The 24,293-nt window shown below is 35.2% G+C and overlaps 1 protein-coding gene across 1 annotated transcript; it reads left to right on the top strand.

Annotated features, from left to right (window-relative positions):
- Nucleotides 1–2,703: 2,703 nt before the first annotated feature.
- LOC145631438 (uncharacterized) lies at nt 2,704–20,688 on the top strand. Its single transcript, XM_081683509.1, has 25 exons — nt 2,704–3,075; nt 3,291–3,404; nt 6,514–6,865; nt 6,998–7,149; nt 7,339–7,578; nt 9,672–9,781; nt 9,876–9,953; nt 10,053–10,159; nt 10,818–10,906; nt 11,013–11,128; nt 12,152–12,255; nt 12,630–12,707; nt 12,818–12,896; nt 12,974–13,142; nt 14,219–14,289; nt 15,373–15,453; nt 15,532–15,602; nt 15,850–15,946; nt 16,045–16,104; nt 16,301–16,355; nt 16,449–16,840; nt 16,982–18,736; nt 19,017–19,592; nt 19,694–19,752; nt 20,211–20,688. Exons 2-25 carry the CDS (start codon nt 3,383–3,385, stop codon nt 20,404–20,406), a joined length of 5,109 nt encoding a protein of 1,702 aa, XP_081539635.1. The 5' UTR covers nt 2,704–3,075; nt 3,291–3,382; the 3' UTR covers nt 20,407–20,688.
- The last annotated feature ends 3,605 nt before the right edge of the window (nt 20,689–24,293 follow it).

The raw sequence follows: 24,293 nt of genomic DNA, 5'->3' as shown, positions 1-24,293 counted from the left end.
GGATTTGGTGAAATATACGAAGAGTAGCTTTAACGTTACAAACACTACAAAAGAAACACTAGTACAACCTCTTTACAATAAGTAGCCGGTTTGAAAATTATGGGAACCCCATATTGGAGAGCAGGGTTAAGATAAAGGTTTGTCAAAGTAATAGATTGAAATAAAAGCCATTGCTAGCTAGTATTTGTGTATAATTTAATAACAACATTTTGCTATTTTTATGACCGCACTCATGAGTAGAAAGGCTCTTTCATAGAGAGAGATTGAAAAACACACACACACAAATTGTATCAAAGAACAAAATAATTGGGCTTATGTACCATTAAAGGTTGGCGCTAACCTCTTAATCTAATGTATCAATATTAAATTGGATCTTGCTAAAATGTCCAAGAATGTTAGTTTAGCATGCAATAATTAATAATTGGAATATTGAATGGTTTAGGGGTATACATTATACTCATTGCGCATACGTTGTATATCTAGCCTAACTTCAAAGAACATGAATGTCAATGAACATAAGCTCTAATAAAAATAATATCATCGATCTTACTTATAGCTTTATCTTCATTGGAGTACGTACATGTTCATTGGAGTATACGCATCCACCATCATATTTACCCCAATCAAAATGATATAAACAAATGCATGACATATTCATGAGTCGATCGGTGCAATATAATTAGTATGCGTCAATTTCTAATTAATTATTTTCACCTCTAAAATCCTTATACCTTGGGGGCACTCGTTAGCTTTTAATTGATTGATTGTCTATTAAATTTCAACTGCTAGTATATATGAATATGGAACATTTTTGGATTTTATCATCTTTGAGCAATGCATTAGGATGATGTTACCATAACATAGAACACTGCTACTTATGAATTATCGTAGTAGACTGGTTTTAGTCAAACTAAAAATTGATCATGGGCATCCACTGGTGAGCAAAGCTGTTCATTGACCATCAAATTAGATTTTAGCTCTTATAATACTATATCATTTTCCAAATATCTATCGTTTATTGTTTACCTTTCAAATATCAAAAAAACCAATTGGTGTGGATTCCAATTGTCTTGATTGATTTTACTCTTAATAGACAATATTTAAAAATTAATCAAATTTTGTTTACATTATTTGTTACCTGTATGAATTATATGAAGTGCATGGTATGAATTGTGTTATAATTGACCTTTAAAACTGATGAGGATTAGCCTTAAAAAAAACTACTTAACGCAATTGGGTTTACTACCATAATCCACAGAAGTAATATCTTAAGGTTCGTTTGACATCACTGTAGTATTCTATTTTTGTGGTTTTGAAAATCATATGATATATGTCATATAATGAATCAAAAATTTATCAAACTTATTAAAATAATGATAAATTAGAAAACTGAAACTAAAAAGTGAAAATATCTTTTTCTTATTTCCTAATTTTGGTTTTTTGTTAAAAAACAAAAAAAAAAAACAAAAAATCAGAAAAATGAAAACCAAACAATGCCAAACAAGCTCTTAGATTTCTACTAATTTTATCATTTATCAAAGAAAGCACAAAACACAACATGGAGGAGTAATCATTGATATAACTTAACAAAAGGTAGCCTTTCTAATGGAGAGAGAATGGAGTTTTGTTGTAAATAAGAAGTACAAACTAAAGAAAGAAAAAAAAAGGCTTACCATTTAGGCATTAACCAAAAGGTCCGCGATAGCGCATATATGATATATCTATACAAAATCTAGGTTTTGATTTTTGAGGGAGGGATAGAGAAAGGAAATTGAAAATAAACGAATCTAATGTACCATTATCAGATTTCAATTACTAGTTTCAGTCAATTAATGAATACAACATATTAATTAACTTGCCGAACATACCCAATAACACACGAGTTTACCATTAATTAACATGTAATTTTTTTTGGAATTTATCATTTTTTTTTGCAATGCACATCACTTATAGAATTTCCATTTGCGAATTAATTTAATTGAATGTGGTTTTAATTAGTTGAGTATATAACCGACTAAAGGAATCTCACCGGAGGGAATATGGCTTTTAGCTCATACTTATAATATTTCCAAAATCTAAAAAAAAAGCTTAAAAATACAATATTATTTATGTGTTTGACATTTGTAAATACATACGCAGTCTATAAGACATTTTTCACACACTTGTCGTCTTCAATGCATGACTGTAAGTGAGGTGACGATATAAAGTCAAATTCTAGCGCCATATCATTCACAGGAGATAAACAGTATATTACAACGAATAAAGAAAAGTAGATGAGAAATAGCCGACAGACTTTTTCTAAGTAAACCATTCTCGTTTAAGCATAACCATCAAGTCATAAAATCAACTGGAGTGACTGCTCCACTAGGTCAACCGATGAAAGCTTAAAAACACGAAACTCAACAACCGATCAAACCTCGTTTACATCACCTACTCCTTAAGACTCTCTCTATACAAGACAAAAATCTTAATCTATTTGGTTCGGCCCGATCCGAATCGGCCATGAATCCATGACTGACCCATACAACCAAGGACTGGGCTTTAACACCTTTAAGGCCTTCAACAAACCACTTTACACAACTGGATTTTAGCTATCATCATCCACCAAATCAATATTTACAGAAATCTATGATATTTTGTGATTTATTTCCATATATTTCATGATTTATATCTATCCTTCTTATTCTGAAGAAGAAACAAAAATTATGTAACAAGGACGAGTGAGCGTAAAGTTATATTTTATACAATTTCTAAATTTATTAACATTAAAAAAAAAAAATAGTAAAAAAAAAAAAACTAAAAAAATAGCCTCCTTCGATGTTCTAATCTCCGCAACCTCTCTTTCTCTCTCCTATAAACACCATAACTATATACATACAGACTCAACAACAAAACTGAGCTCTGTTGTTTAACCCCTAAATAAATCACTCCTTTTATTTTTTAAATTTTATTCAAGAATTTGTTCTTTTTCTGCTTAAAAACCCTTAAAAATTCACCCCCATTTTACTATTCTATTCCATTGGTGATTAATTTTCAGATAATCAATCATTTCTACAGAATTTTAGACCATTGGAGGTAATTTAATTTTCTGGGTTTTATTCTAATTTTTGTTTTATGTTGTTTGTATTTATTTTTTTGCATGGATTTTGATAATGGGATCTTGTAGTTCTTTTGAATAGCTTTTTTTTTTTTTTTTTTTTTTTTTTTTTTTTGGGTGAATTTTGTTTTTTGGGTTGATGAAATTGTGGGGTTTTTTGGGAATTGAAAAGGGTAATTGTTTGATTTTTCAGGAGAATGCAATTATGGTATATGGTAATTCAAGGTTTTGGAGCCGCAGAAGAGAGTTTTTAGTTTCTGAGTATTGTGCTTCTTGTTGACCTTAATGGAAAATCCAGGAATCAAAGGTTTGATTTTTGTATTTTTATTGGCATTTAAATTTAGATTTGTGTGTTGGAGACGGCGAGTCGGTTTTATTGATTGAGACTTAATTTCATGATTTTGTTTCCAAGATGTTATCTTGTTACTTGATTTTGTAATATACATTGTCTTGTTCAACTTAGCTAGTGGAGAAACTGAAATTTTAAATTTATTATAGCGCCTTTAGGTTCACAATCATGGCCTTTTGGAAATCCTGTAGTCCTTTATACTGTCTACTGGTTTCGTTTTTGGTATGGATTGTGCATGCTCGATTGCTGTGATAAACTATACTGGTCCACTGATTTGGGTTACCTTTGAATCAATTTGTTTTATCAAGTCTCGTACGGGCTTTAGATTTTTGAAATAAGCCCCTTGAGGTTACTAAGGATAGAGCTGTGCTATTGTTTATTACATTGAGATTGCTAGATGGATTTGCTATTGAGCCTTAAGGAAGGTGAGTAGACTAGTATAATCTCTTAGTCGGTTCAAAAAATAGTTTACTTCCATATTTGTGTACCAAAAGTTTGATGTTTGTTTTTGTTTCTGCATTTACATTTAGATTTGTGTTGGAGATGGTGAGTCGCCTTTATTGATTGAGACTTAATTTTGTGATTTTGTTTCCTTGTTACGTCGTTCTTTGTTTTTGTAATGTACATCGTCTTGTTTAACTTAATTAATGGTTGAGTGGAGAAACTAAAATTTTCAATATATTACAACGCCTTTTGAGTCACAATCATGGCCTATTTGAAATCCTGTAGTCTTTGATACTGTCAGTAATAGTTTCGTTTTTGGTACGGATTGTGGATGCTCGATTGCTGTGATATATGTTGGTCCACTGATTTCGGTTACCTTAATTTGTTTAATCAAGTCTTGTATGGGCTTTAGATTTTTGGAATACACTCCTTGTGGTAATTGTGGATAGAGCTGTGCCATTGTATATTACATTGAGATTTTTAGATGGATTTGCTATTGAGCGAGTAGATTCACTGTAATCTTTTACTCGGTCCAAAAAGTTCCATATTCGTGTATCAAAGGATTAATGTTTGTAGCTGCATTTACATTTAGATTTGTGTGTTGGAGACGGTGAGTCGGTTTTATTGATTGAGACTAATTTCATGATCATGTTTCCATGTTATCTTGTTAAGTTTTTGTAACATACATTGTTTTGTAAAACCTAGTTAATGGTTGAGTGGAGAAGCAAAATTTTTTATTTGGTATACCACCTTTAGGTTTACAATCATGGCCTATTTGAAAGCTTGTAGTCTTTGATACTGTTACTAGTTTTGTATTTTTTACCAATTATGCATACTAGTTCACTGATTCAAAGTTTTGGGGAAACAATTTGTTTAAACAAGTTTGTATGGGCTTTAGATATTTAGAATATGCTTCTTGAGGTCACTACGGATAGAGCTGTGCCGTTGTATATTACATTGAGAATATTTGATAAATGTGCTATTGAGCATTTAAGATAGTTGAGTAGAACAAGTGTAATCTCTAAGTCGGTCCAAAAATTAGTGTACTTCCATATTAGGTCAAATGGGAGTTCAGGTTGAGCGCTTTAATATTGTTCCTCCACCTCTTTGTGGTACTTATAAATATCAATGTTCTCAAATTCTTGCCGACCTTGCTCTTCGTTCCACTTGTACTTTTATCGCTAAAATTATCATGATGAAAATATTCTTAATGTAGAGCTATCAACCATCCTGGTGAAGTCCATAATCATACCCCGATATTGTGCTCTCTTACAGCAGTGGTCTCTTTTACCATTTCGTTGTACTGTTTTGGATGTCATCCCCCCTCCCGATACTTTTGTGATATTTACTTTTGTATCACTGTTGGTTGGTAGCTCATATGCCAATAAGCTTAAAGCTTAGCAAGTCTTTAATTGGCAAACACTCACAACTGTGTGCCATGGGTTGATTTCTGGTTGTAATATCTGTTCTTGGTATGCTTTAGGGTCTCCTGAGATTTAGATTGTTCACTCTGCATTTGTGTGTGTGTGACTATCTGGGAGAGGGGGTGGGGGTGTTAGCTTCCAACTTTACACTTCACTTTAAATCATCAAGGTCCACCCCTTTTGCAGAACCTCATTTAGATTGCACCATACGTGCCCATGTGCATGAACCCATGTAAGATAAGTATAATGAGCTCTTGAAATTTTGTAAAAGCCAAGGTTTAGCTGTTAGTGAAAGGCATGCTTCTTACTTTTTAGTAATTCAAGCAAAATAAAGCAGGACTGTTGGGCTCTTTGCCTTTTGGTCTTGTTCAGGTAAACTTTTCTGGAAGTGTTCAATTTGACAATTCTCTTTGGGATCATTTGTTTTATTGATCTTTACTTCGCTTTTGAGAGCTTGCAAATCCCTGTTAATATGCTGCATCCTTGCACTACAATGCATTGGATCTTTCTACCATGAAGGTATGAAGGTTAATGATCTTCTCAATAACTTAACATTCTTTTGGAATGAAAGGGCTTTATTGTTATTTATTCAGATAACAGTGGTAAAGTTTAGTAGGATAATAATTGAGGATATTTAAAATGTCTACTAAATTTTGGGATACTTTTTTTAATTCTTTGAGGATATCATAGTGTTCATGTGATTTGTCAAGAACTTGCAATTTTCAATATGTGTATGGTTGAGAATGTCACATTAATGTCAAGACTCAAGTAGACCTTTTGTCTCTGCATACATGCTATTATAATACTTATGATTAGAGGACATGCAGGCCATAAATTAATAAATTTAATAAGCATGAACAATTTAGTATATGTATTGTAGTTGAGGGAGATAATTGAAGCTGGTTATATTATGTCTCATTTATCCTGGTATGAAATCGAAGATTATTAATCCTTTATGCACTTCTCTATTCTTTGGTTGGGACTTGGGTTTGAGAAGGGGTTTTTTCTAGAAGATGCTTATAATTATAGCCTAAGACATCAGAGTTTTGGTCTGTTCATATCTTACATTTCTATTCTTCAGTTAGTTTTATCTGGATCAGCTCGTGCATAAAATTTATATGTTAACGACATTATTTCTTTAGTTATTTTTAAAAGTTGGGTTTTGAAGTGGTTACATGTGCTTGTCTGCTTCTGTTCAGGAAAAATGGCTCTTGAGAAACACATCCCTGCTAGAAATCTGACTGCTAATGTGAAACCTTTGAGTTTCCCTCTTAAAGTCCAGAAAAAAGCAGCTCTTGCAGATCCAGAGATGAACACTGATTTGGAGGCTGATGTTGATGTTGATCTCAGAGAAATTTATTTCCTTATCATGCATTTTTTGTCTGATGGGCCATGTCAAAGAACTTGTGGACAATTTTGGAATGAGCTTCTTGAAAATGACCTACTACCTAGAAGATACCATGCTTGGTATTCTAGGAGTGGGATTCCTAGTGGTGATGAAAATGATGATGGCTTGTCCTTTCCATTGAGTTACAACAAACTAAAGGAGCGGTATGTTTTATGCCTATTTTCTTGATCAAAAGTTTCAATACAGATGATCTCTCAGCGAAGATATGCTGAAACTATATCAGTGTAGCATTCGATTATGAGATTTCTCTCACTGGGCTGTTTTTCTTCCTGTAGGTATGCTCATATCGGAAAGAATCACTTAATTAAGCTTCTGAGGCAGCTATTACTTAATAAAGCCAATCCACATGGTATTGTTGCAAGGAATATACCAAATGCAGCTGATGTTCCTACACTTTTGGGGGATGGATCATTTTCACTCTTGGCCGGTATGTTCATTTATCTGTGCATCTATATTTTTGTTAGTATTCCTTTGAATGATTTATTGTTTGTTTAGGAGATGCAATTCCATTTTTACAAGCGTAGATGCACTAATGAACCTCTTATATATATCTGAAAAATACAGCAAACTTACGATTAAGAGCGATAACTTTATTCCCCCCCATATTTCCTTGCAGATGATGGGATCAAAGGAGACAAAGAGATTAAACCACCGCCTGTTTTCATGCGTTGGCCTCATATGCAAGCTGATCAGGTGCGTGGGCTGAGATTGAGAGAAATTGGTGGTGGATTTGCGAGACACCATAGAGCACCATCTACACGTGCAGCCTGTTATACTATTGTTAAACCATCCACTTTGGTGCAAAAGATGCAAAATGTAAAGAAAGTAAGGGGACACCGTGATGCTGTTTATTGTGGTAAGCTGTTTCTCCATGTAATCCTTGTCCTGATTCTAGCTTTTACTGAAAACAGGTTTATCCCTTTTATTTGAATTTTTAATGTTTTTGGCAGGGTAGAAAATACTTCCTTCGTTCCACAAATATTGCTATAGTTATCATTTTAGGAAGTTCTACAAATATTGCAACATTTCCCTATTTACACATATTTTCTCTCTTTTTCTCTCCTCCCCACAGGGTCCCTATCTTTATTCCTTTCTATCTCTCTCCTCTTCTTTAAATTCGTGTCCTTCCCCTATGTTGCAGTATTAGGGGAAGTGGGGAACGGAGGAAGTACATTTTATTTTATTATAGTTTTTATTTATAATCTATCTGATGTCTAAATTTGTGGTAGTTATAAGCATGAATACATCAAAGAATATAGGGGAAAGCCTGGCCCTTTTCTTGGTTTAATATGTATTGGTTTTTCTCTTTGTAATCATCTCATTTCATGATTAATATTAGTTAAATGCTGGTAAAGTAATTTTCAATTTGGCTGCTATTATGATGAGAAGTTTGTAATGTCGTGTGAAATCAAGAGAAACCAATATTACATTACTATCTGACATATAGTTGATGTATCCTTCATACCACATTTTCTTTGCTTGTCATGCTATTTATTGTGCTATGACTGCTATCCACTTTGAAGATCTGATCTTTCAGATTCTTTTAGTCTCTTAGTGGTTTACTTTACTTCACCCATTGATTGTCCAATATGCTTGATGCTAGTTAGGCTTGTGATATAGCTTCATATATAAATCAGAATTTTTTGAAATTTTGGCTAACATTGAAGTTCACGTATCTTGCTTTAATTTTTCATATAAAGAATCTCTGAATTACCACCACCACCACCACCACCACCACCACCAACAAAGTCAGAGTCCCAACATGATTTGAGATCAATTGTCATAAGGAATTGTCTTTGAAATATTAAACAAGGAAGTAAAGAGAATCTCTGATGTACCAGGCTCACATATCTTGCTCAACTTGTGAGATACCAAACTTTTTTTTTATTGTGGCTTTACATACCACTTAAACGTGTGGATTCTCAAGTTTTTGTTACCCCAGTCACTAAATTTTTTTCCTCCATTTTTTTTCCTATAAAGATTTTTGTAGGGTTTGAGATAAGGGTTATGAAACTTCCATTTTAGTCAAAGGAGTAATTGCTAATAAAGCATTAGATATTATTGCTTTGATACTGTGCTGCTGGTACTTTGTGTTTTCTTTTTTTTTTTTTTTTTTTTTTTTTTTTTTTTTTGTTATAAATGCACAAGGATTTTTATATAAAGCATTGCCTTTTGCAATTTATGCAACAGAGGGGGTACCCCAATGGTACCCATAGCATAAGACTCACTGACTCAGAAAGTCAACTTTTTCTGGAATTAAATTCTATAAGAAAGCCTATTTTGAGAAAACTTATACTTTTATGTATTTGTTTCCAACCACAACATCCACAATATTGCCATACAAGCAGATTGTCGTAGTTTTTCTTTTCCTTCCCGTGTGGCCACCATTCCATTATAACATGCAACTGTTCCATAATAGAAACTGTACAAATCCACACCAACCATATAATTTTAATGTAAAGAAACAAACATGGTTTCCAGGCTCCTCCACCACAATTAGTGTAATGCTAATGACATCAATTCGGATGGATTTATTTGGCTTTCAAATCTTCTTATATTGTGTATTTAGTCTTTACAAAAAAGCTGTAAAGTTATATCTGATATTTTGTACTACCCAATTCCAATTAAGGTTTTGACCATATTTACTCTATTTCAATTTTCATGAACACCTTTTACCATCTTACCTCTCATTACCCCACACTGTATCTACCTTTTCCATCTCTCTTACTTTATTAGCTTCAGACACCCACCCACCTTATTTCTTTTCTCTCTTAATTTATCCATCCTTTTTTTTTTCCTCATATCCACTCACTTTTTTATTATTATTTTTTTTGTTTGTTTGTTTGCGATTATGTATTGAGTAGAATAAACAAAAAAATTATAGAGCTTTTATTTTTAGTTGACAAGCAGTAATATCTCTTTTTATTTATTTATTTATTATTTTGGCAGCTGTATGTGACCGCTCCGGAAGGTTTGTCATAACTGGTTCAGATGACCGCCTTGTGAAGATTTGGTCCATGGAAACTGCTTATATCTTGGCTAGCTGCCGTGGGCATGAAGTGCGCTTTGATGCTTTCAATTATTTTAATGATTTTCAGACAGTTGAATTTATATTCTTATTTTGTTACTTATTTACACTTGTTATTATCTAAGGGTGACATCACTGACTTGGCTGTGAGTTCCAACAATGCTTTGGTGGCATCTGCTTCAAATGATTGTATTATTAGAACTGTGAGTGTCTGGTTTTCATGCAACTCTGATATTACTACCATTGTCTCTTGTCTCCTCTTATAGAATACCTTAATCTGTTCATTGTGGTTTACATGACAGTGGCGTTTGCCAGATGGGCAGCCAATTTCAGTTCTGCGAGGGCATACAGGAGCAGTAACTGCCATTGCCTTTAGCCCAAGGCCCAGTGCTATATATCAGCTTCTATCGTAAGAATTGTCCTGCTTCAAATTTTCTTGTCTCGTTCTTACATCATATATTGCTAGATTTTCTTAACTTTAAAGGCTAGTTCTTTAAAACCCTGTGCTGTGTGAGCTAGGAGATGTTGGTATTACATTATTTACTTTTTTGTTCATTGAATCATTTACTTCTTGTAGATGTATCTCTTTTTTTTTTTCAACGTTATCTGTCAATTGTGTTTTCTTTACCCGCTTTTTTTTTGGTGAATGGAAAGTGCCTATTCTGCCTAATGTGCTGTACACATAAAGTTTCTGGTGAATAAAAGCTTCATATGCTTTGTACATTAAGGGGTAAATATTAGTGCATTAATTATTTTGCAAGTTACTGTATGACTTAAGCTTGTTACCTATGTAGCAAGCTAGCAATATATTGGTCTTCCCTTGTCCTTATTAATGTTATATTGCAACTTGTTCTGTCCTGTCTCATGGTGATGTTAGGATATATCTAATGTACTAGACTAATGTAGTTATGTTCAATTTTAGTTGTCGTATCACTTTTTAAATTGCACTATCAATGTGACAACCAATTCACACAGAGAGAGTTGCTTTCTCCACAACTTTCTCAGCTAGCTATTTGCTTGATTTTCTCATGTGTTATGACTCATACACTGTATTTTCTGGTCTGTAGATCAGCTGATGATGGAACATGTAGACTATGGGATGCAAGGTACTCGCAGTTCAAGCCACGTATTTATCTTCCCAAACCTCCTGATGCAGGTTGACTTTTGCTTCATTTTCAACCTGTTATTTGTTATTATTTATTTAATTAATAATTTTTTAACAAATTAGTAGAGTGATTTACTGAAGCTGGAAAATGTTGTAGGAAAAAGCACTGCTTCTTCATCCATCGCTGGTGAGCAGAATCATCAGATCTTTTGTTGTGCATTCAATGCTAACGGGACTGTCTTTGTGACTGGTAGCTCAGATAATCTTGCAAGGGTATGTTCTATTATGCCGGAGGTTTAGTTTATCCAAATTGAAACTGTTTTAGTTGATTTTATGAAGGATATGTATTGTAGTTAATCTCTATTTTACCTTAGTTAGCTGTGACTAGCAGAAGGCTTTTATGAGATGCCACCCTCCCCCCCCCCCCCCCCCCCCCCCCCCTCTTTTTCTGTAGTTTAACCGTATATTAAAATATGAATGGATGACTAAGAAGGTGGTGGAAGAAGGGAAAAGGAAAGGGGGCAGGGGATTTACTTCAGAAGAATGATAGCTTCCTTGATTATCGTTGATTACGTGGGTCTATAAAGGGTGGAAGGGCCAACTCTTATTGATGGGTTAAGTCTTGCCTGGTATCTTTTCCCCTTTTCTTCTTTCTTGGATTTGTTTTTTTTTTATTTTATTTTATTTATTTTTACTTTCTTGAGGAGGTGTTTTCTTCAACCAAATCAGAAATTAAATGTGGGAAACTGGGAATGGAATAAAAAAAAGTTGATCCTACTGTTTGGTACAAAATATTGCACCTCAAATCCATATCTTCCAACCCTTTTAAAACTTATACCTTAATCCCAAGGAATAGCATAGGGATGCCCACAACCACCACCAATACCAAACACCACAACTGTACTTACCAGTGCCAGTACCATCCCGATTAACTATAATCATTTCTGACTCTCTCAGTCTCTCTCTCTTACCCCAACCTCCCAACATTGCAATCAAGAGTTACAGATTATATTCTTCCGACCAAACAACTGGAATCAGTTTGAGGTTTGATAGCCAGCCCGATACCTGATACTAGTGCCAAAACCAAACAGGGCATACATTTTTGGAGGTTTCCTGCACCTTAGCACAAGTACCTTGCATAGTGTATTTAAACCATTGTACCGTTTCTTCTCCCATTTGTCTTCAATAGAGGTCACCCTCACCTTATTTTTAACACTTTGCTTTTTAAAGTGCGTGATATTGAGTTATGTACTACACTTGAATAAATTCTAGTAAATCAATTTTGTTTTCCTGCAGGTCTGGAATGCTTGTAAATCCGCTACTGACGATTCAGAACAACCTATCAGTGAGATGGATGTTCTCTCTGGCCATGAAAATGATGTTAATTATGTGCAATTTAGGTCAGTTCACTTCAAATTACTGTAGCTAAAGGGTGGTTTGTCCCTGTAGCGGCTGGGTGCTGATAAGAGATGGAAGCTTCAACAATTCTTACAACCAGGATTGGGGGGGGGGGGGGGGGGGGAGTCCAACCAATTTTTAAGCTCATGTTTGGGGAGGCTACTTTGGCTTTAGCCTGAACGAAACCAGAATTATATAAATGAATGTTGATTTGCTAATTATGTCTTGCATGCACTTTATTGGGTAGTGTTCATAGTTCTATTTTCTAGTTGAGATTGACTAAACTTGTTATGTTTTTGCGAAACAGAGGTTTGCATTTTTAATTCAGATTGTTCCTTGACATAATTGGATGCTGATAAGTTGTGCTTTTCTACAGTGGTTGTGCTGTGACTCCTCGATTCTCTACTACAGATGCAACCAAGGAAGATAATTTTCCCAAATTCAAAAATACATGGTACTTAAACTGTTAAACATCTATTCGTTTCCCGGTTTTTGCATGTCAGTGTGGTTGATTTCAGTAAAAGTGTTTATTTTGTGACAAATTCATCTCCCAAATTTTGGCAGGTTTTCTCATGATAATATAGTTACCTGTTCTCGTGATGGTAGTGCAATTATCTGGATTCCAAGGTCACGCAAATCACATGTGAGCTATGGTTGGAAATTATTCTTTTTTATTATGTTTTTGGATTAGTTCCTCACTGAAACATGTTTTCCTGTCAGGCAAGAGCTGGATGTTGGACTCGGGCTTATCATCTCAAGGTTCCTCCTCCACCCATGCTTCCACAGCCTCCGCGAGGGGGCCCAAGACAGAGAGTTCTGCCTACGCCTCGTGGTGTTAATATGATTGTGTGGAGTCTAGATAATCGATTTGTCCTTGCTGCTATCATGGGTAAGTTGATGAAATTTTTTGTTCAGTTTAATTTCTTAGAAAGGTGCTTTATGAGCATAAATATTTTGAACTGCTTCAGACTGCTTCAGGTGATCTTGTGTTTGATTTACCATAAAGTGGTATGTAGATAGTTTTCATTAAACTGCCTTTTTAATTCACTGTGCATGTTGGTATTTGCTTTGGTTTAGCCGTCATGTCGAATGGGGTACTAGAGGGATTGTGTTGCCCATTTTTCTAGGAAAACCAATTTAAAGATGTAATATAAAATAATAAATAAATGTGGCTCCCGGTTCAATGCTTTTATCTATTTTGTTTCTCAAATACTTTCTCTAGCTCACAGTATTTGTCATTTTAAAGCTTTGCACATACACTTAGGAAAGCAAAGTGAGAGTATATATACTTAGTATTTGATTAAGCTATTGATGTATTTTTCTAATCTAAATTTTTGTATTGTAATAATGATAAGATTACCTTTGATATTCAGGAGAAAAAGGGGAGGAGGCTAAGTTGGACATGCCTTTTTATGGATTACATTGCTAGATTAAATTCGTAGAATTTACCAGTGTAGATGTATAACTTTAGTCAATTTTAAGAAAATTCCTGTCCTATCAACTTCCAACAGTATTTTTGGTCATATCTTCATAAAGCACTTATGTTTTGGAATTGTGTATACAATGATTAGGGGTCTAAATTTACGTGGTACTCTTATTTTCACGGGCTATTCAATGTTGGCCATTCATTAAGGGAATTGTATTGAGAGTTTTACACTTCTATTGAAATAGGAATGTCTTGTTTGTAGTGTGTTATACATCAATTTTGAATGTAAGCAAGGCACGTGGCTAATACGTGTTTTTCTAGGGCTTGGGCTTGTTTTGTTGAGTGATGTCTCTGTTGGTTGAATCTATGGGTGATAGTGCTACTTAGAAAATTTAAAGCATCTTTTATTTGATTTTCTCATTGAATTTGCTTGTTCTACATTGTAGATAAAAAATTTCTATGGTGCTAATATGTTAGTGAGACTGGTTTTGTCTCTTGACCTTATCCATATTACTATGTCTGCCTTTTTCTCATGACAGATTGCAGAATATGTGTTTGGAATGCTTCTGATGGTAGCTTGGTTCATTCATTGACGGGTCATACCGAGTCGGTAAGTTGTGGTTTTCCTTCCAGAATTCCAGATTGCATTGCACTAATTATCAGATTTGGATGGAGCAGTTTTGTTATCTGTTAATTTATCTCTTCTTCCTCCCCTCCCCCTGCGCTGATCAATGGTTCTGGAAGGGGTAATGTGCATCAGACTGAGATAATCAGTGGTACCATTGCATGTTATACTCCTCTATGCTGTCCTAGTGGCTGCCATGTTGCCCTTCTTGCAAACATTGCATGTTTTACACTCCTGCTCTTTAATATGCATTCTCATCCTGATGTTTCATACCTGAATAGCAGTAGGAAAGGTTAGCTGAACAAGAATTTGGGATTTTGGAGTTTAGTTAAATATGAGATCACATTCCAGCCTTTCAATTCATGTGCTATAACATTGACTATGACAACTTTCAATTTCTAATTATTGTATCGAAAAGGGTGCCTAAGTGCTAATACTTGCTTAAGGTATTGCAAGGCTCACAGAGTGATTGCCTCTTCGAACTTTGAGGCCCTTGAGACAGAAGAGGGGATAATTCATGAGTTTTAGTGTTTCTTTCTTCTTCTTTTTTTTTTTTTTTTTAAATTTTTAAATTCTGATATATTTCATCTTGTTTCCTATAAATTGCAACAACTTGAATCACATTTGTTGGCACGCAACTTTGGCCATTAATATCTTTAATTTTTTGATAGTTCAAAATTATATAAAGTTGATTCATTGAAAATATACAGTTTGTCTAATAAAAAGGTGCTACCTCTATTTCATAATGTTCTTAACACTTCCCATTTTAATTTTTCCATAATGTTCTTAAAACTTTCCATTTTAGTTTGTTTCATAATGATCTTAGTACTTGCACTTTATTCTACTTTTGGCAAACTCATTTCACCACCTTTGTGTGTGTGTGTGTGTGCGCGCGCGCGCGCTAATAGTAAACATTGAGAACATTATGCATTGGTGAATCTATATTCAATTTTCCCATGCATGTTAAATTGTCTATCATGTAGTTTTACCAATACTTTGTTTTTTTCACTTGTCTAAGATTTATGATTGTGTGACATGGAAAATTGTTTGTCCTTTTTGTTCGAATAGACATATGTCCTGGATGTTCACCCTTTCAACCCTCGCATAGCTATGAGTGCTGGATATGACGGGAAAACCATTATTTGGGATGTAAGTTTCAGTGAACTTTCCTTATATACATTCCACCAGACTTGTGTGCTTAGTCTTACTAGTACCGTTTTGTTGCAGATATGGGAAGGAAAGCCCATTCGAATTTATGACACTGGACGGTTTAAATTGGTTGACGGAAAGTTCTCAATGTAAGTGGTCATGTTGGCTTTCGTCTGTTCTTTTGCTTGTGCCACTGTGCTTGTCTGCTTGTTACTGAATTTATTGTCATATTCCTTTATCTTTGTCTGGATTGAAAAGCTAAACTTGATTTGCAGCTCTTTTGTTTGCTACTGTGGAGATACATGTGTCAGCTCATCTGAATGTCCTTTGTTAGTTTGTGTTTTCTTATATATATATTTATCTCTCTCTCTCTCTCTCTTTTATTTCTTTAAATAGGGATGGGACCTCAATTGTACTTTCAGATGACGTTGGTCAACTTTATTTTTTGAGCACTGGTCAAGGCGAGTCCCAAATGGATGCGAAATATGATCAGGTACTAAGAGAAATTACTCTTTCCATGTATTTTTATGCTGTATAAGATGCTCATGGTACCTGTTTTTTTTTAATATCTTATAATTGCAAAATTTGCAGTTCTTTCTCGGGGATTATCGTCCACTTATCCGAGATACTAATGGAAATGTTATTGATCAGGTATGTTTGTACTATCTTTAAGGCTTCCACAATTCTTTATGAATGATTATTGTTCTCATTTTATAAAAATGTAGTTTCTTAAAATAAGATTTTTCTGTTGTGAGCTGTGGCTGTACTGGCGTTATGTTTCGGAGTATTCATGTTCATATGCCTCTGTGGATATGTGATTTTGAATTATTGATCTCTCTTGGTGCAGGAAACACAACTTCCTCCTTATCGAAGGAACATGCAAGACCTTCTTTGTGATTCAAGTTTGTCTTTGTTCCCATCACTTTATTTCAAGTGGTTTAATATAAATATTACTTTTCATTCAACATTATTGATTTTTGAGATTTATTTTCTAGGCATGATACCATACCCAGAACCCTATCAAAGCATGTATCAGCGAAGACGGCTTGGAACTCTGGGCATTGAGTGGCGCCCGTCTTCTGTACAGTTTTCTGTGGGTCCAGACTTCAGTTCAGGCCAAGACCATATGATACCCCTGCCAGATTTTGATGTATTAATTGATCCACTGCCAGTTTTTGTGGATGTCATGGATTGGGAGCCAGAAGAAGTAATAGTTAGTGATGATACTGACTCTGAATTCAATGTTACGGATTCCTTTGGCGGCAATGGAGGACATATTAGCTCAACATCATCCGGTGATTTGAAATGCAGTGAAGAAGACACTGATGCGGATTGCAGTCACAGAGATAGTGTTCGTAGATCAAGGAGGAGAAAGAAAAAGAGAGAAGTACATTTTCTTATATGTTTCTTTTTTAGTTTTTCTACAAAAATAATCTTAAATCTCAATGATACTCTTATCTTTTTACCTACACAATATATTATGTCTATTCATGTGCATTCATGTGCGTACATTTTTTTTGTTTTTCAGACAGAGATAACTACTTCTTCAGGGAGGCGTGTTAAAAGAAGAAATCTGGATAAGTGTGATGGTAGTACCCACAAAACTGACCCAAGCAGGAAATCAAGAAATGGGCGAAAACGGTCCAAGAAGTCATTAAAGGCTTCAAGACCCCAAAGAGCTGCTGCTCGTAATGCTCTTACCTTGTTTTCCAAAATCAAAGGTACTACCCCAGATCTTGATGAAGTTGTATATGGCTCTGAAGATGATACATCAGACAGTGAATCTGTACTTGAATATTCTGACTTCGAGGATGAGGAATCTGATAAGTTTGTTCCAGATGAGAGAGCAAAGAATCTGAAGGGGAAAGAAGTAATGGTTGATGATTCTGAGGGTATATCTAGATCTAAAGTGTTCCCTGGAACTCATGAGAATGCTGGGAACAGGAATAAATTAGTTCTAAAACTTCCAGTCCGTGATCCAAATCGAGTTCTATTTTCAAGTAATTCTATCCCGACCTCTGGAAATCAGATAGATTTGGCAGGCTTTTCATCTTCAGCATCAGGTGGTCCTTTAGAAGTTGGAAAAGATTCAACCCAACAGGACATGAATTACTTACATGGCAATGCAAACCTCTGTGGATATGATAGACTGGGTTGGCTTGGTGGATTAGGCAATGATGCCATAAAATGGGGTGTGGTTAGAGCTCGTACTTCTAACAGAGTTAAATTGAAAGGAGCCCCTGTATTGGTTGCTTCTGGGTCTAGTTCTTTCAATGACAACCAAAATGAAACTGATAAGGAGCTTGGGGCAGATCTAAAATCTGAAGTTGAGCGAAGTGATGATAATGGCAAGTTGCAGGAAATTGCACAGCATAATCATGAGCATTCAGGGAATCCTAATGGGTTAACTGATGGAAATATTATAGAGCTGTCTGATTTTAATAGATCCCTGTCTTCTAATGGAGTGCAGGATGAAGTTCATGTAGCTACTGGGAATGGAGCTCCGTGCTCAAATAGCAGTGATGCAAACAATGTGTCTACATTGTTGAGTATTGCAGAAAAGAAGGCTGCATCAGATTCTAATGATACTTATGAGATGAAAGCTATACCCAGTGAAGGGAATGAAAAGAATGGTACGATTCTTGTGGAGCAAAGATCTGGTGCTGAAGAGCTTGAAGAGAAAAAACCCCACCTTAAAGATGGTTTGGATGGTGGAGAATCTAATGGAGAACAAATTTTGGATGGAGTTAAAGCAAATGCTAGCTCTGCATTGCTAAAATCACAGGCTTCACCTTCACAGAAGACTGATAAGATGTACAGTGCTGTTTACAGAAGGTCAAGGTCCTCTAAGGCAGCGAGGACATCTTCAGATAGCAATGTTGTTCATGTTAGTGAAAATACCTCAAATGCAAGCTGTCAAAGTCTGGATGGAAATGCTGATACAAATGGTATTATGGTTAAGGGCATCAACCAGGCCCAATCTGTGGAGGTTAGGGACACAGTTGAAGAGCATTTGAAGAGATCGGTAGAGAGGTCAAGAAGAATTGAGGATTCAGTATCGAACAAGGTTGATCGGCGTCCTCGAGAAGAGTGGGGATCTAGTACGACTGTGGGACTGAGGTCCACAAGAAATAGGAGAATAAATTTTATTCGTGATGCTAGTCTAATGGATAGGAGGAAGTCAAGTCAGTCACAAAGAAAATTATCCTGGTTGATGCTTTCTGTTCCTGACTGTTCTCGATATATTCCTCAGCAGGGAGATGAAGTTGCATATATGAGGCAGGTAATGACTTGGTATCTGGATTTTCTAAAGGTTACTGTACCTTCTCCCTCCCCCCTCTTTTATTTATTTTATTTATTTTTTTTAAATGTTAAAAATTTCTTGTTAAGATGAAAATGTTCTTCTAGATTGTCAAATTCGACTGTTTAAATAAGAGATACTATGACTATTCTTACTATAGATGTTTGTAGGAGGGTACATTGGTAGTTGTTATGTATAGAGAATTGATTAACACCAGATATTCTTTCTGATTACTCTCCATCTTTTGTTGATGTTCTTGTAGGGGCATAAGGAATACATATCTTGCAATAGCTCTTCTGTGAGGGGACCTTGGGAATATTTGAAAGGTGAGATCAGAGCTGTGGAGCTCTGCAAAGTTATTGAGCTAGAGTATTCTGTTGTTCCAGGCTCGGGTGATAGCTGCTGTAAAATGACACTTGAATTTATAGACCCAAATTCTAGTGTCTTTGGCAAGAAATTTAAGCTGACATTGCCAGAAGTTTCAGATTTTCCGGATTTTCTTGTTGAGAGAACAAGGTATGAGACTGCTATCGAGAGAAACTGGACTAAAAGAGACAAATGTCAGGTTTGGTGGAAAAATGAAGGTGATGGGGATGGTAGTTGGTGGGAAGGTCGAGTTCATGATGTGAAGGCCAAATCCCTTGAGTTTCCTGATAGTCCGTGGGAAAGATATATCATTCGATACAAAAGTGATCCAACTGAAATACATGAACATAGTCCTTGGGAACTTTATGATGCTGGCGACACACACTGGGAGCAGCCTCATCTTGATGACCACACCACAAAAATACTGTTGTCATTAATTGATAAATTAGTGCAGTCAGGAAATAAAGCTCAGGTAGTGACAGTAGATAATTTTGGGGTTGATTTGATGATTTCAGTTTTCGTGGATTTCTACTTCTTGGAAATTGACCTATTTTTTTTCATAAAATTTTTCAGGATATTTACGGGGTTCAGAAATTGCAGCAGGTTTCTGGGAAGTCAAATTTCTTGAATAGGTGAAGTACACATGAACGCTAATTTGTTTTTCTGCATGATGTCTTCATTTCTTATTGTAACATTGTTTTTTTTTTAGGAAACCCTGATTTTTCCCTCAAAAAGTATGTGAATATCAATAGAATGATATGTCATCATCCATCTTTTTTCTTGGGAAAAGATTCCCTTTTAATTTAACTGGAATGACCTGAATTGAGCAAAAATTGTGAGATTGTTTTCCCTAACTATTTTTATGTACCACGAAAGTAGTAAATAGTAGTTTCACTCAACCAATGGAGTGGTCTATTAGAGAGATCGGAAAGTAGTTGAAGCTAGATACATCATACATGTGATGAGTCATTGCTCTAATAAGCCCAAACACCGATTTCTACAAGCTCTTTCCTTGTGTCTACTGACCAGTGAGATTCTGACTCTTGAGTTCTGCTAAATTTGACACAATCGTGTTTTTGTAAATATGCAGGTTTCCAGTGCCATTATCTCTGGAAGTGATCCAGTCGAGGCTAGAAAATAACTATTACCGAAGCTTGGAGGCAGTGAATCACGACACAAATGTTATGCTGTCAAATGCCGAGAGTTATTTTGGGAAAAATGCAGAGCTTTCGAAGAAGATTGAACGGTTATCAGAATGGTTTGCAAAGAAGTTATCATCATTGTAGCATTAGGGATCTCTCCTAATACAATTTTGTAGAGAAATTTTCAATTAATTACCAATTTACAATTATTAAACATTCTGTTTTTTTTTTTTGAGGGTAACATTATGTTTTTCCTTGTAGATATGTAGCAATTCATAGTCCTCAATTAGGCGCCCCACCAAAGAGTTAGTTTCTCAGTGGGACATTCTTTTTAGCTTAGGAATTAGGGAAACAGGTAGGTTGCAATTACTGCTAAATCTGTATATACATACAACAGCTTAGAAAAAGAAAATTAATTTCAGATTTTCTGGCGAAATGTTATGTTCTTTGAAAAAAGCTGGAATGCAACTCATGATTTTGAGCTCTAAAATGGTATGTAAGGGCTGATGACCGTTTTTAAAATTGAAGAATAGGAGATTGGACCGGTTTGGAATGGTTTTTGATTTTTTCTATATATATTTTTTTTGGTTTTCAAAATTTTTCTATATATTTATTAGTTATTGCTATTATATTATAAAAAAAAAAAAAATTATAAATCCCTGCATTTTAAAGAGATGAGATAATTCTATGTTTAGACGAATCACGAACATTTATGACACCATATAATGATTATTTATAGTTCCAAACGGTATTATATGACCCCAAGACGTATCTCCTAAAATCTCGATTCTTTTTGCCACCGGCCTCGAAACCTTCGAAATTTCTCAAAAAAATTGATATTAAGCCTTCAATTTTGGAATTTTTTTCACCTGAATATAAATATTGCCGAAAAATTTACCATGGTCCCTAATACCCTCAGGGAGTCCAATTGGGTGGGTGGAACCATCCAACTTACCTTTAAACGACCAATTTACCGGTTTACAACTTGCATCGATTTTATTAGCTCAAGCCTACAACGAACATTTATCACAATATATAATGATTATTTATGATTTCAAACGACATTATAAAACCCCGAGATGTATCCCCTAAAATCTCATTTCTTTTCGACAGCGGGACCCGAAACCTCCAAAATTTCTCAAAAAGTGTGGATATTAGCCTTCAATTTTGGAATTTTTTGACTTTTTTTTGCTCGGAAATAAAAATTGCAGAAATATTTACCATGATCCCTAACATCCTCCGGGAGTCCAATTGTGTAGGTGGAACCATCTAATATTTACAGGTTTACAACTAGCACTGATTTCATTAACTCAAACCTACAACGAACATTTATAACAATAAATAATAATCATATATGGTTCCAAACGACATTATATGACCCCGAGATATATCCCCTATAATTTCAAAAATTTTCGACACCGGGCCTGAAACCTCCAAAATTTCTCAAAAAGTGTGGATATTAGCCTTTAATTTTGGAATTTTTTTACTTTTTTTCGACCGGAAATAAAAATTGCTGAAATGTTTACCATGGTCCCTAATACCCTCTTGGAGTCAAATTGAGTGGGTGGAACCATCCAACTTGCCTTTAAACGACCAATTTACCGGTTTACAACATACATCGATTATTAACTCAAGCCGGCCACGAACATTTATGACAACATATAATGATCATATATGGTTCCAAATGGCATTATATGACCCCGAGATGTATCCACTAAAATCTCAAGCCTTTTCGACACCGGGCCCCGAAACCTTCAAAATTTCTTAAAAAGCATGGATATTAACCTAAAATTTTATATATATTTTTCTTTATTTCGCCCAGATATAAAAATTGCCCAAATGTTTGTCATGGTCTTTAATACTCTCCGGGAGTTCAATTGGGTGGGAGGAACCATCCAACTTGCCTTTGAACGGCCAATTTACCGGTTTACAACATGCACCGATTTTATTAACTCAAGCTTACCACGAACATTTATAACAACAAATAATGATCATATATGGTTCCAAACGACATTATATAACCTCAAGATGTATCCCCTAAAATCTCATTTCTTTTCGACACCGGGACCCGAAACCTCACAAATTTCTCAAAAGTGTGGATATTAGCCTTCAATTTTGGAATTTTTTACTTTCGCTCGGAAATAAAATTTGACGAAAAATTTACCACGATCCCTAATACCCTCCGGTAGTCCAATTGGGTGGGTGGAACCATCCAACATGCCTTTAAATGGCCAATTTACCGTTTTACAACTTGCACCGATTTCATTAACTCAAGCCTGAAACGAACATTTATAACAACAAATAATGATCATATATGGTTCCAAACGACATTATATGACCCCGAGATATATCCCTTAGAATTTCAAAACTTTTCGACACCGGGCCCGAAACCTCCAAAATTTCTCAAAAAGTGTGGATATCAGTCTTTAATTTTGGAATTTATTGACTTTTTTTCGACCGGAAATAAAAATTGCCGAAATGTTTACCATGGTCCCTAATACCCTCTGGGAGTTAAATTGGGTGGGTGGAACCATCCAACTTGCCTTTAAACGACCAATTTACCCGTTTATAACTTGCACCGATTTCATTAACTCAAGCCAGCCGCGAACATTTATGACAACATATAATGATCATATACGGTTCCAAACGGCATTATATGACCCCGAGATGTATCCCCTAAAATGTCAAGCCTTTTCGACACCGGGCCCCGAAACATTTGAAATTTCTTAAAAAGCATGGATATTAACCTTCAATTTTATAATTTTTTTTTTCTTTATTTTGCCCGGATATAAAAATTGCCCAAATGTTTATCATGGTCTTTAGTACCCTCCAGAAGTCCAATTGGGTGGGTGGAACCGTCCAACTTGCCTTAAACAACCAATTTATCGGTTTACAACTTGCATAGATTTTATTAACTCAAGCCTACCACGAGCATTTATGACAACATATAATGATTATTTATGGTTTCAAACGGTATTATATGACCCCGAGATGTATCCCCTACAATCTCATTTATTTTCGACACCGGGAGCCGAAACCTTCAAAATTTCTCAAAAATTGTGGATATTAACCTTCAATTTTGGAATTTTTTGACTTTTTTTCGCCTGGAAATAAAAATTGCCGAAATGTTTATCATGATCCCTAATACCCCCTCGGTAGACCAATTGGGTGGGTGGAACCATCTATTTTGCCTTCAAACGACCAATTTACCGATTTACAATTTGCACCGATTTCATTAACTCAAACCTACAACGATCATTTATAAAACAAATAATGTTCATATAAGGTTCCAAACAGCATTATATGACCCCCGAGATATATCGCCTAGAATTTTAAAACTTTTCGACACCGGTTCCGAAACCACCAAAATTTCTCAAAAAGTGTGGACATTAGCCTTTAATTTTGGAATTTTTTGACTTTTTTTCGACCGAAAATAAAAATTGCCGAAAGGTTTACCATGACCTCTAATACCCTCCGGGTGTCCAATTGAGTGGGTGGAACCATCTAATTTGCCTTTAAGCGACCAATTTACTGGTTTACAACTTGCACCGATTTCATTAACTCAAGCCTACCACGAATATTTATAACAACAATTAATGATCATATGTGGTTTCAAACGGCATTATATGACCCCGATATATATCCCCTAAAATTTCTCAAAAAGTGTGGATATTAGCCATTAATTTTGGAATTTTTTGACTTTTTTTCGACCGGAAATAAAAATTGCCGAAATGTTTATCATGATCCCTAATACCCCCCGGGGGTCCAATTGGGTGGGTGGAACCATCTAATTTGCCTTTAAACGACCAATTTACCGGTTTACAATTTGCACCGATTTCATTATCTAAGGCCTACAACGATCATTTATAACAACAAATAATGATCATATAAGGTTCCAAACAGCATTATATGACCCAGAGATATATCCCCTAGAATTAAAAACTTTTCGACACCGGGCCCGGAACCTCCAAAATTTCTCAAAAAGTGTGGATATTAGCCTTTAATTTTAGAATTTTTTGGCTTTTTTTCGC

Source organism: Chenopodium album, chromosome 5, assembly GCF_948465745.1.
Source record: "Chenopodium album chromosome 5, dcCheAlbu1.1, whole genome shotgun sequence".
Taxonomy (NCBI): Eukaryota; Viridiplantae; Streptophyta; class Magnoliopsida; order Caryophyllales; family Amaranthaceae; genus Chenopodium; species Chenopodium album.
Note: the sequence above shows the minus strand (reverse complement) of the source record. Positions and strands in the feature narration are given on the sequence as shown.